The sequence below is a fragment of the Cryptomeria japonica genome, chromosome 4 (genome assembly GCF_030272615.1).
Source record: "Cryptomeria japonica chromosome 4, Sugi_1.0, whole genome shotgun sequence".
NCBI lineage: Eukaryota > Viridiplantae > Streptophyta > Pinopsida > Cupressales > Cupressaceae > Cryptomeria > Cryptomeria japonica.
The window spans coordinates 510620433-510633354 of NC_081408.1; the positions used below are offsets into that span (position 1 = coordinate 510620433).

At 38.5% G+C, this 12922-nt stretch overlaps 1 protein-coding gene across 2 annotated transcripts in view; it reads left to right on the plus strand.

Moving 5' to 3' along the window:
- Positions 1–12166, plus strand: part of LOC131034640 (uncharacterized) — a 218051-nt gene extending 205885 nt beyond the window's left edge. The window contains exon 11 of one of the 2 annotated variants that reach the window (XM_057966192.2): positions 11680–12166. In XM_057966192.2, the coding sequence (XP_057822175.2) occupies positions 11680–11768 (89 nt within the window). In that variant the 3' untranslated portion in view covers positions 11769–12166. The remainder of the gene's footprint in view (positions 1–11679) is intronic. The other variant, XM_057966193.2, reaches the window with a different exon arrangement.
- Positions 12167–12922: the final 756 nt, after the last annotated feature.

A 12922-nucleotide genomic window follows, 5' to 3' on the forward strand; every position in this document is an offset into this window, starting at 1 on the left:
ATCATCATTTTTAATAACTCGTGTCACTTTATCAAAATGATGGGCACATGCTAGAACAAATTTCGATTCTAGGGCAGCAACTGGAAAGGATGCGGCATGATGGATATGGCTGTCCGACAACCGTTGCATGTTCCCCTCCTTCGGATCTTCAATCCTTTGTATGAATTCGAACATCTCAACATGCCCTATCTCAGTATCCTTGATATGATCAAGGGAGGAGGAAACCTGTGATTGCGGAACTTCATTTTGGTATTTGTCATACTTGTATTTCATTTTTTTTGGAGTGGAAGATGATGGTAAATCTGTCATCTGAAATCAACTGGAAACGCTGCAATGTAAATCCAAGAGTATCAAGGCAATATCAAAGTCAGTATCTTTAGACATTTTTACTCGTCCAAATGGGAAAGTTCAACTTTTGTACTTTGGCTTTGGGAGAGGAAATATAAGAGGTGGAAAGATAAGCTTTTGACTTATTTTGGGTTTTGAAACATGTTTTGCAAGTACACAAGAGGGAAGTACAAACGTGCAATCGGGTTTCCAAATTCCGAATGCAACTATACTCGCAAAACACGAAGCATGAATAAATGAAAGGAGAATGAATTTGCAGTTTGGAAGTTGGGAATAACACATTTGCAATTGGTTTTTTAAATCCAAATGCAAACTTACTTACAAACTGAAAATCGAAGGAATGGATGAAAAATGGTATTTAGGCATGCGAGAAATGACGAAGATGACAAGTACAGATGAGGGAATTGGAAGCGGATAGGTAAAAATGAATTTCAAGAAGATCACTTGGAACTTTGCCATGCAAAAATGGGAAGAACTTTCAACTTGCAATCCGGATTTCAATACCCGAAATTGGGAAGAACTTGAATTTTTAATCATTGAAGCTTGTTTTTTGGACTAATGAAGGTTAAGTCTTTGTCCAAAAAGGGAAGAACACTCAAAACATATTCCTCTTCCAAATGATTGGGAAGAACACATCAAGAGGTAGAACTCTTTACACTTGCAAATCTCTTTGCAAATTTGGGAAGAACACATCTTTCTTATTTTGAATCTTGATTTTTGGACCAAAGAAGGTTAAGTCTTTGTCCAAAAAGGGAAGAACACTAATTTTCCTCTTACTTGCAATCGGGTTTTTAAAACCCGAATGCAAGTAAAGGAGGAGAAATTCCAAAGGGGAAGAACAACTTTACTTTACAAATTTCTTTGTAAAATGGGGAATTTCCTCTCATAAACCCATTATGAACATGAACAAAACTAAAACTAAAACAAGAAAATGCAAGGAAAGAAATTAAGAAAGAAAGACAAAAATAAAAATTACCTTGCAAAGTTGAGAAGAGATCCAAACTTGAACAATCAACCAAACATGGAAGATGAAGCCCTTTAAATAGAATTTAAACAATGGAAAAAACTTAGCCACGAATTGTGACAATAGAAAAACCGATTTGCTACAAAATTGCCATGTAAAAATGCCAAAGAAATGGTTCAAAACTGATTTTATTCATCATAAATCTCAAGACAAAGCAAAAAAGATTTAGGATTGTAAGCAAACCTCAAATGGGAAGAATGTGTATCTTAACAAAAACCCGTGACTGTTTTCTAGGGTCTTTTTACAAATCCGCAACCACAAATGCTCATAAAATGGTTTGATCAAAGCATAGAATCCAACGCATTTATGAAAGAGCCAAAAATGCCTTGAGATTAGATGGATTCAACCCCCCAAATCATAGTCAAAAACCATAAATGTGTGATTTAGAAAAACGGCCTCAAGAAGACAAATGGCGATAAAATGGTTTTGAATCCTTCAAAGTTGCAAGAAATTCACACTTGGAAGGAATCCCTAAATTTCCTCCAAGAAATCCGAACTCAAATCAGCTTGCAATGGCATGAAAGAATTTCGGGTTTTAGAAATAAAACAAGTAGTTTTACAAAATGTTCATATTTTTGCCTTTAAGGCAAATTTCGGGTTTTAGAAAAGAAATTACAAGTAAAATTACTTGTAATAGGGAAATAGAATTCTCTTTACAAGTGATTTCACTTAAAACATGTAAAGGGGTTTTAAAATCCCATTTACAAGTTTTTAAACACTTAAAGTCAAGCTACTGGTACTGGGGGTTTTAAAACCCCCATTACAAGTTTTTATAAAAACTTGCAATTGGAGAAAAATTTCCCTATAAACCTAAAAGCTTCAAAGGGGTTTTGAAAAACAAATTACCAGTTACTGGTAATCATCGAAAAATTCCCTTACATTGAAGCAAAAACATAGCAAACGGGTTCGAAACGCGACGAAATTCGAACCGTAGCTCGGGGATGGATCAACGATCGATCCAGCCCAAGGATGGGGCGAATTTCCGCCTCGGGAAGCCTGCCATAGAGTAATTTTTTTCATTTTTAAACAGAAAATTCTGTGATAGTCCAATTTTTGAAATAAAAAATTGAGGACAATACAATGACATCTTCTTTTGATATATCCCCCATGACGACTCTCCTGTTGTTCCAGCTGCTGACAAACTGCATGGAGAGACTTTCATCAAACCCAGTCATGGCTTCCATGAACGAAACAATGCCCCCTTCCTTGACATACATCCACACACAAGGGTCATTGCGGAAGCAATCATCAACAATGTCCGGCTCAACCCAGATTAAATCCTCCCCCATATCAGTTTCCTCCAGAGTGATGTTGGTAAGTAGTGCTGAACTGGTAATGGACTTGCAGAGGGAGAAACCAGCGTGAAGAGCTAGAATGATCAACAAAATTTTAGCCGAAGTGTGGTGAAAACGACAATAATTATCATTTAGGGTGCTTCCCAAGGCACACACTCGCCAGCTCCGATAAGCATGCAAAAGGACACCTCTTATCTCGTCCGCCAACTTGCAAAGAGCTTTATTTTGGAAAAATCTTGAACTCCAGTTATAGCAATAATTGTTCTACTTGCTATGGCCTATCAAATTAATGATTAAAAGTTGCAGCTGCAATCCGTCGGTAACACAAGTATAGGTAGCCAGACACGTCATCGCCTGGTGAAAGCGATGAAGATTATGGGGACCACCGTTGGCCACCTTGGCATATCCCGCCCAATTTAAATTTGAATTTCCCTCCTTCATCTTGATTTCGCAGAAAGACCAATACGTCCACCCGTAAAATAAACCATAGCAAATCATTGGTTGGTAAGGAAATTTTGATCTCTCCCTATGAGGGATTTTTGTCTGCAAAAAAGCGATACCAAGTGTCTCCAGCACTTCATACCTTTCATCTCAAGGCCCGCTGTAGCCAGGGAGTCCGCCACCGAATTGCCCTCTCTATAAATATGTTGAATGTGAAAGTCCTCCAGCCAAACAATCATAGACCATATGTCCTGGAGAATGCTGCTAATCATCCAGCTAATCCCAGAAACACCTTTAGTCGCCTCAATGATCAGCTTAGAATCCCCTTCAATGATCAATCTTTTAGCATCAATAGGGAGCCAATTTAAGTCCCCAGAAGAGCGCTAAGGCTTCGGCCATGTTACTCGAGGCTGAACCAAAATTTCTTGCATAGGCCAGAACCAGATTGCCCAAGCTGTCCCTTATAATTCCACCTCCCACCGCAACCCCATTGCGAGCGGCGCCATCAAAGTTGAGTTGAAACCATAAGGGGGAAGGGGCCGACCATCTAGTGTTGAGCCTCTCCATCTTTTTAGAATTGTCATATTAGAGGAAGTCGTCAGGCAGATTCCGTATCCTTAACCCAATTACAATCCATCTCCAAAGGGGCAAATTGCGGTTTTTTCCATTTGCAGACCAAAGTGTTCTCCTTGAGAAGCTTTTCCATTATGCCAACCACAATGTCAATAGAGTTGTTAGTATGACGGAAGATCCGGTTATCCCTTTCCTTCCAAATGTTCCAGCAGATATGAGGAGGGATGAGTTTCCAAAACTGTCTGATCGGGGGGTGAGCAGACGGGCACATCCAGTTGATGATAAACTGCTGTAAGTCTTCTAAGAAGGTCCAGGCGATGTTGAATTTCTGTAAGACTTTGTACCAGACCATGGAAGCGAAGGGGCAATGAATAAAGAGGTGATTGATGCTTTCCTCAACGCAATTACACAATACACACCAATTGGCCATCAGGAAGCCTCTCCTCTCAAGGTTATCAATGGCTAGGATCTTCCCATGCAGAGCTGACCACTAGAAAAAAAATATTTTTGGGATAAGCTGCGAATTCCAAACTTTCCTCCAGCTGTAGCAGTCATTGGTAGGAGCGATCAGGAGATTGTAGGCGGACTTGACACTGAAGGGACTCGAAGGGATTCTTAGCCCAGACATACTTGTCAGCATGAGGGAATTGGGGTATCCTGACCTCCTCAATAATAGACTAAAGATCCGTCGCCAAATGACCCAAATGAGTGTTATCTCCCAGACCATTGACAAGCCTCAACTAGTGGCGAAGGGGGGATATGTAATTCATCACGAGAGGACCAAGCGAGATCTTGAGAGTTCCCATGAGGCTACTGAAGCGAGTAAAGGCCAAGGGTCTATCCCCAATCCAATTATCCTCCCAGAATCTAATTTTCTCACCATTGCCCAACTGCCATTTTAGACCTCCCTTAAGCAGCTTCCGACTTTTGACAATGTTGTTCCATATTTTAGAGCCTGAAGGGAGGTCATGAGAGGATAAAAGGGAAGAGAAGGGGGTGTGGTTGAAGTACTTAGCCCACATAATCTTACACCAGTCAGCTTTGTCCATCACAAGACTCCATCCAATTTTAGTCAGCAAGGCCTTATTCAGGTCCGAAATTTTTCTGATCGCTAGGCCTCCCATGTACTTGGGTTTGCACACCACCTCCCAGTTGACAAGACTGAGTTTAGATTTTTGCTCCATACCCGTCCACAGAAAACTTCTTTGGATTTTCTCAAGTTTCTCAGCCATAGCAATGGAGATCTTAAATAATGATAGAAAATAGACCGGGACACCTTGAAGAGAGGCCGACAGAAGCTGGAGTTTTCCAGTGCTGCTCAGAGTTTTTCCAGTCCAACCAGCAAGTTTCTTTTGCATTCTTTCCAGAATAGACTCCCAGAACTGGGGGGTAACCTCCTTAATCGTGAGGGGAAGGCCCAGGTAGGAATTGGGGAGATTAGCAGCACAACATTTAAGAATTTGGATAAGTTTACTTTGGAGATTCCTATCCATGTTGAAAAACTAAATTTTGCTCTTATTATAGTTGAGAAGTTGTCTTGAGGCCAAGGCGTAATCCTCCAACAAGTGTTTCCATTCTTTAGCTTCAATAACAAACGATTGGCCAAACAGGAAAGTGTCATCAACAAATTGCTGCATAACCACCGGGAGAAGGGTAGAAGCCGCTTTCACTCCCGAGATTCTTCTATTCCTGATTAAGTGGGAGAAGTTACTTCTCAGAACTTTTGCCACCATAATAAACAAATAAGGTGAAAGAGGGTCCCCCCTGCCTTAGGCCTTTCCCAACCTTGAAGAATCCCCAAGGGGTGCCGTTGACAATCACCGAGTAGTGAACACTTTCCATAGCCACCTTGATAACATTGAGGAATCTTCCCCGGAATCCCATCTTGGATAGGACATCCTACAAGAAATTCCAGTTAACTTTATCATAAGCCTCAGAGATGTCAAGTGTAAAAGCCTTACCTGAGTTGCGACTCTTCTCCATGGAATGGATGACTTCATGAGTAGTTATGACCGCATCGAGGATCTGCCTTCTCGGAACAAAACCCCTCTGAGAGGGGCTAATACATCTATCAAGAAGGGGTTTGATTCTGTTGACAACAACTTTAGAAAAGATCTTGTAAACCGAATTGCACAGGCTGATAAGACGATAATCAGTTATAAACTTAGGATCTAGAACTTTGGGAACCAACACAATGAAAGTATTATTCAATTTCTTTAGTATGTTCCCCGTGCGAATGATGTCCTTGGTGGCTTTGATTAAGTCATACTTCACAATTTCCCAAAACGCCTGAAAGAAGGTCGGAGGGAAGCCATTGGGGCCTGGGGCCTTAAAGGTAGCCATAGCAAAAACCGCCTCTTTAACTTCCTCTTTAGACACTTGACACATCAGCAGCTCATTGTCAGCATCATTCAGGACTTGAGGAATAAGATTGAGAAGCTTATCACTTACCTCAGTAGGTTCTCTCGCTTTGTCATTAGTGTAAGCATTAGTAAAGTAAAGAGAAGCCCATTGCCCAATCTTGTTAGTCCCCACCAATTCTTCATTTCTGTCATTGAATATGGAATGGATAGTGTTTCTCCTTTTATGCTTTGTAGTGTTAATACATGATAGCCTCGGTAAGATAAATGATTGAATGAGAGATAAATGAAGTCTCTCATTCAATCATCTATCCTATCGATAAACTATGATGAAAAACTTCAAGCTATTGTTCCTGCATTTGATGATCATTCTTCAATTTGTATATGTTCAATCATACTTGTAAAGTTTGATCGATGCTTAACTATCGATAATCATCGATTGTAAATCTCATAGCACAGAATACCGATTAGTATCGGTTTACATTATAATGTATGCACTCCGATTAATATCGGTTATCATATTAACTGTGAATACCAATTATTATTGGGCTTAACCAATGCATACCGATTAATATCGGTTGATATATTAAACGGTGAACATTGATGGTTATCGGGCTTAACTAATACATACCGATTAATATCGGTTGTCTTGCATATGATAGACACGCTGATTGAGTATCGGGTGGTTTGCTAAGTATACACTGATTGGTAAATGCTACGATAAGTCAAAGGGTGCGATCAAGTAATGTCTTGATCGATCATGTCTAATAGACATGACTGGTCAAGGCATTGCTTGATCCTCCATGCTTACATATATATATCAATCGGCATTTGTGAGAAAGACATCGAAATCAATAAATGCTCCTCTCACCTGCAATATACACGAATATAATCAGATTTATCATATTAAAGATATAATACATAGTCAAAGGAAAATATAGCCTTGAATATAACTTGCATCTTGAATTGAGAATTGAATAACATTTACATGAAGCAGACCTGTGAAAGGAGGAGGTGTTCCTATCCCCCTCAGTTAACCACTCGATCTTGGATCTTTTCTTCCAAAAGATCTCTTCAAAGCTCATGATTTCTTTCCATTTTTGTCTCCAACGTTCCTCCTCTTTGTGGATATCCATCGAGGTGACCCCCTCAACAATGATTCTCTGGAGGCGGTCCAGTTTGGTTTCAACCTCCTTTCTCTTAAAGATGTCACCAAAGGAAGATTTATTCCAAGCTCTGACCTCCCTTTTGATTATCTCCAGCTTTTTAAAGATTCTAAACATAGCAGAACCTTGAATAGGGGAGTTCCACCATTTTTGTATGCATTGTTTGAAATCTGGGTGAGAGTGCCACATAATCTCAAACCTAAAGGGTATGGGGCTCGAGACCGGCCTATCAACCTGAGAAAGGAGGATTGGGAAATGGTCAAAAATAGTGCAAAGGAGGTTCAAGAGAGGAATTGTTGCAAGGTCCCACTTAGCTGAGACCAGAAATCTATCCAACTTGACTTGAATAAGATAAGAGCCTTTTTTGTTGTTAGACCAGGTGAAAGGATTCTCTTGAAGATCTAGATCTAACAGGTCATTTTTCCTAATGAAGTCAGCAAAGTCAAGCATGCTATCGGTGTAATCAGTTAGACCACCTAACTTCTCCGAGGGATAAAGAACTAACATGAACATTGCCTCCTTATTATTAGCCATGAAGATAGAGATTTCCTCCCAGACCAGAGCTCGGCCATTTCTAGTATTAGGAGCATATATGTTGAAAAAGTACTAGGAAAAGTTATTCAGAGTGAACCTTATAGCAAGAAAACTGTGAGAAAGGCCAACAGCGTTCCCATCCAACTTACTCTTATTCCAGAGAGTCGCAACTCCACCTGAAGCTCCTTCGGCCTCACTATAATAGAATGCAGCACCAGGCCATATACTGTCCACAAGAGAAGCAAAGTTTTGATAGGTCATTTTCACTTCCTGGATTAGAATAATATCAACCTTATTGGTTACTATGCATTGCGTAAGAGCATACTGCTTTTGAGGGCTGTTTAAGCTCCTTAAGTTCCACGAAAGGAACTTCATTTCTTGCCTTTTTGAGATGTCTCCAGAGTTAATTGCCGCCCACTGGCAATTTCTCTGGCCATTACCTTAGTTCTGAGGGTCATCTTAGAGGGTCTACCTAGTTTAGAGTCATTGCCAACATTTGCCTTCCTATTTCCTTAGTCTTTCTTTTTGGTTTTTGCCATTCCTCTTTCACTTTATCCACAAGCAAAGACGGGGCAGATCGACTACCTTGAGAGAAAAAGGTTACAATGATCTCCCTAGTAGATTCCATACAAGTAGCTGTAGAAGAGGAACTCGGATCCAGGTCGTTCACTTTGGGGGGCGTGGGGGCAGCCCCTACACACCATATACTCCTCCCGTTTCCCCCCATAGTATTGGGATTCAACATTTTAAGCAAATTTGGGGTAGCCTCATTGTAGTCCTTCTTCTCTCTGAAGCACTCAACTTTCAGTCCTTCTTGTTCTACCTTCCTTTGGGAGATCTCTCCCTCTTCTAGGTCTGGATCCATGCAGTTCCCCGAGGAGGGGGGTGCCGCTTTGGGGTCAGGGGTCTTCATCATATTAAGAATACCCTCCAAGAAGGGGTAGCCCTCCTCAATAGGAACTTGAGAATCATCCCTTTCCTTCGAGTCCTTGACCGGATCCTCAATTTTGTCAGTAACAGGGGGACTGGGGGAGGGGGGGCGCATTCTGAGTCGAGTCCTCATTGACAATTCCCAAGGAGGACAATTTCTCCTTTTGTTATTCCTCCGGAGCAGGAGGCGGAGGGGTTAGACAGTTAGCTATGACATGGCCATGTTTTCCACATCTTTGGCAATAAAGGGAGGTGTTCTCGTAGACAATAGCTTGTGTCCATTTACCCCATTTAGATTTGAGAGCGATGAAGTTAGGGAGGGGGTTGTTAACAGCCACATTCACACATAGGCGAGCATAAACGAGTTTGGACTTTTGCATCGTCACATTGTCAGCAGCAACGAACTGACCAAAAGAGTTGCCAATCCATCTAAAAATGGTGTCGTCCCAGAATTCCAAAGGGAGGCCAGGGAGTTGATCCAAACCGGCGCAAGTCTGAGGATATCAGCACTAGGGTCAAACTCCGACTTCCACTTAGAGAGGGCCAAGCAGTGTTTGCCATAAGACCAAGAACCATAGATAATGTAAATAAAGTCTTCTTCAGCAGTGAACTTGAATAAAAAGAGCCCACCCGGCATAACGGAGACAGAGACACTACCTTTTAGTTTCCATCTCGAACCAGCCCATCTTCTGACCATGTCTATTGTGGGTTTGAAGGCCAAGAATCTCCCCACTAAGAAGAGGTGTAGGGATGAGGCGATATTATCCATAGTACCATCGATCGTGGGTCTGAAGGCCAAGAATCTCCCCACTAAGAAGAGGTGTAGGGAGGAGGCGATATTATCCATAGTATTGTCGGGGAGACAAATTTCAGGACCATCCTCATCAGTAGTGACCTTTAGTATTTCCAACAAGAGTGCCTTTCCATGTGCTTACTTGAGCCTCCCAAGATAAAGGCCCTCCCCTGCGGAAACAACAACCATCAACCATCAACCATCACAGAAATTCAAAGTTAGCTGAGAGCGGGAAAGTTGCATGTTGAGTTTGGAACATAAAGACTTTTTTATTCCACTGGTGCATATTGTGGAATTGGGTTTGATAAATATTTGCCGTGGCTTTCAATAGTTTGGCTGCGAATATTATAAAGTTCAGAAAAATAAATATTAAGTGGTAGCGATTGGGCAAAAGAATATTAGTATTTCCAGATTTTATATTCGCAAGCCAAAGATGGTGTGACTAAGGTTTGGAGGTGAAATATTAATTTGTGCTGACTCCCTAATGTCCTCATAAGGTCGATATATTAAGGTTTGATATATTGGTGGAAATTATAAAATCGATAGCTTTCCTATCGGCAGTGCAAATAATATTCCGGAAGCATTTAATTATTTATTTATTCTGCGGAAGGCATCATTTTAATATTTTATTGAAGGCTACAATTCTTCTAATGTTAGCCGTTTAATATTTTCCTATCGGGCTTATGTGGTATTGGCTTTCCTGCTGATTGTATTTCATTGTGCGATATGAAATGATATGCGGATGGTTGACTGGGCATAGACATTGAAGGCACCCTGTTCATGCGGGGTTAGTCAGGGAACAAGACTCTTGGTATAATGGAAACTTAAGCTTGGTCGATTCCTTCTGTATTTGCACAGGAGCATATTGGGGGTCAAGGTTGGATTTTTTGAGGAAAGAGTTTTGTATATTCAGTTTGTACAGAAGTTCCAGGCCAGAGTATGGGTTGCGGTTAGTGATCCAGGAGGGAGTTTTTGACAGAGTTTTGGGGTTGGTATTTATCTACTTCTGTGTGTTTAAATGTTGAATCTTAATGTTAGCGCTTTTCAACGCTAAACATTAATACCTTCATATATCGGTTGCATTTACTGTTTTTCCATACCTGTACAAGACTCTGATGATATGAAACATGGTTGACAAAGGGCATATCTGTTAACCTTTGTTCTTGAAATAAAAAAATAGTTGTATATCGTCCTGAAACAATTGATCTTCAGTGTCTAATTATTCCTCTGTTCTCCTTAATATACATATCAGTGGCTTGAAGTTCTAGAATTGAATGTTATCAAGTGTGTAATTTGAAGGAATTACTTGAGCTCTCCTAATATTCCCATTTAGGAACTTTTCAGTGTTCCAAACATTTGAATTTTACAAGATGTAGCTTTCTCAAATAAACTCTGGATATGAAATGTTTGCTTTATAAGGAAGGTAATTAATTTTTAAGCATTTGAAACCCTGACTTGACAAAATGGGTCGGTTAGACTCAGAAACACATTGGTAGTAATAAAAATGAAATATAGTCCAAGAAATCATAAACCTAAAAGCCAAACTAACAAAAAAGTTAATTGCGAAAATGAAGATGCTATTTATAATCCTTAAAAGAATCTAAGAAACCAACATGAATTAATCATCTGAAAAAAGCGGCAACTCGAAGTATGTTTAATCAAGATACTGAAGTAGCTTGTAGAAAGAATTTTTATGATCTAATCAAAATATAAATGTTTAGTTATGAAAGTATAGAGTAAGTTATGTCATCCAAATAAGTCCTCTCTGATGGTTTCAGATTTAAAAATCAAATAAAAAGATTAAAATCAAACAGAAGGTTTCTTTTAGTGATTAAAGGAGGCATGCTGGCTTAAAAGCAAGATTGCATCATACACTAATGAAATTTTATTCTAATTTATGCATTTGTGCTAACCAAAGAATCTTTGTCATCGAGAACAACATTATTGAAGGAGAAAAATGAATCTTTTGGAACCCTAAAAATCTTACATGTAGGTTTTTCTAAAAACCTCAGTTTTTTCATGCTCGTAAAACCTTTCATTTTAAAAAAAAATCTGTTTCATTTAATAATTAACTAGAAATAAAAAATGATCTGTTTCATTTAATAATTAACTAGAAATAAAAAATGTGAATTAGGAAGTCCTAAAATACATTAGATTTGTGTTATGTCTTTTGGCTGTTTTCTAAGTGTCATTTATATTGATTAAATGTTTGTAGGTTTCAAAAGCTCTACCACAAATCTCACAGATAAAGACTTGGATGTTGGTGCAGAGTTCGATAAATATTTTGAAGGGATGTTTCTCTGAGCTCAAACACTATCGATTCAAGAGTGACAGCATGTTTTTCCCCCTTGTTCTAGGATGTATATATTACCTTTAAAATCACAGGGAGAAATAAATATATAGATAGTTAGCCTCATCAAGAAGTTTCTTTCTTTCTATCCATGCGTGTATATATATAATTCATTACAATATTATCAATTGTAATCTTGAAAATATCTGGTTATGGTAATGATTATTACCATAGTGTGCATATATATCAAACAAAATATTGTTTTATTCTTTAATTTGCAATGGTAATATAGATAATACCATGCTAAAATTTAATGGCTATGGTCCACATCATCTTGTTACGTCTTAAAGGATCATATCATATTAATATGTATTGTTTTCTGATAATATGACGTGAGAAATTCACTCTTTTAGATTATGAAGAAAAATGATGGTAAATATGTCTAGCTCCTTGCTTTTACTTTGTCTATGATTTTGCAATTTTTATCATTTGCAACGTGTTATTGGTAGATATTATTATTTTTCAGCACTAATTGGTACATCTGTATCTTAAAATTTTTGGCAATTAATGTCATATCATACGGTATTGAAGGTCATAATAAATATTTTAGTTCACCATTGCTTTCTTAACAAAGGTTGCCCAAAGACTACAAAATGAGCTATCATTTCTTGATATAATTTAATTTGTTTTATTGATATTATCATCTCTTTAATTCGTAGACACATTTATTTATGATCTACTACATTTGTTTCTGATCTACTTCATTTGTCACAATGATGTTGAATTTAATGTTTTTACCTGAAATTCTCTTAGCTACTTGTTTCTTATGTGTTTCCTTTCTTCGTAAAATAAAAAATAATTTATTAAATGTCATATTAGTGTGGAGTGTTGAATGCTTTTTCTCTTTCAACTCTTTTTGTAATATGAGTTAATCAAGGATGTCATCTATCACATCATCATTATTGTTGTTGTTATTGTTATTATTGTTATTTTATTTATTTATTCTTATTTTTATTATTGTTGTTGCTGCTATTATTATTATTATTATTGTTATAATTATTTTTGGTCTGTAATAGTATATATTTATTATTGGGTATGCGCATGATCATGGTGGGCTAAATTAGGTCCTTAAGTGACAATAAGAATTTAGAAAAACAAAGTTGGGCAA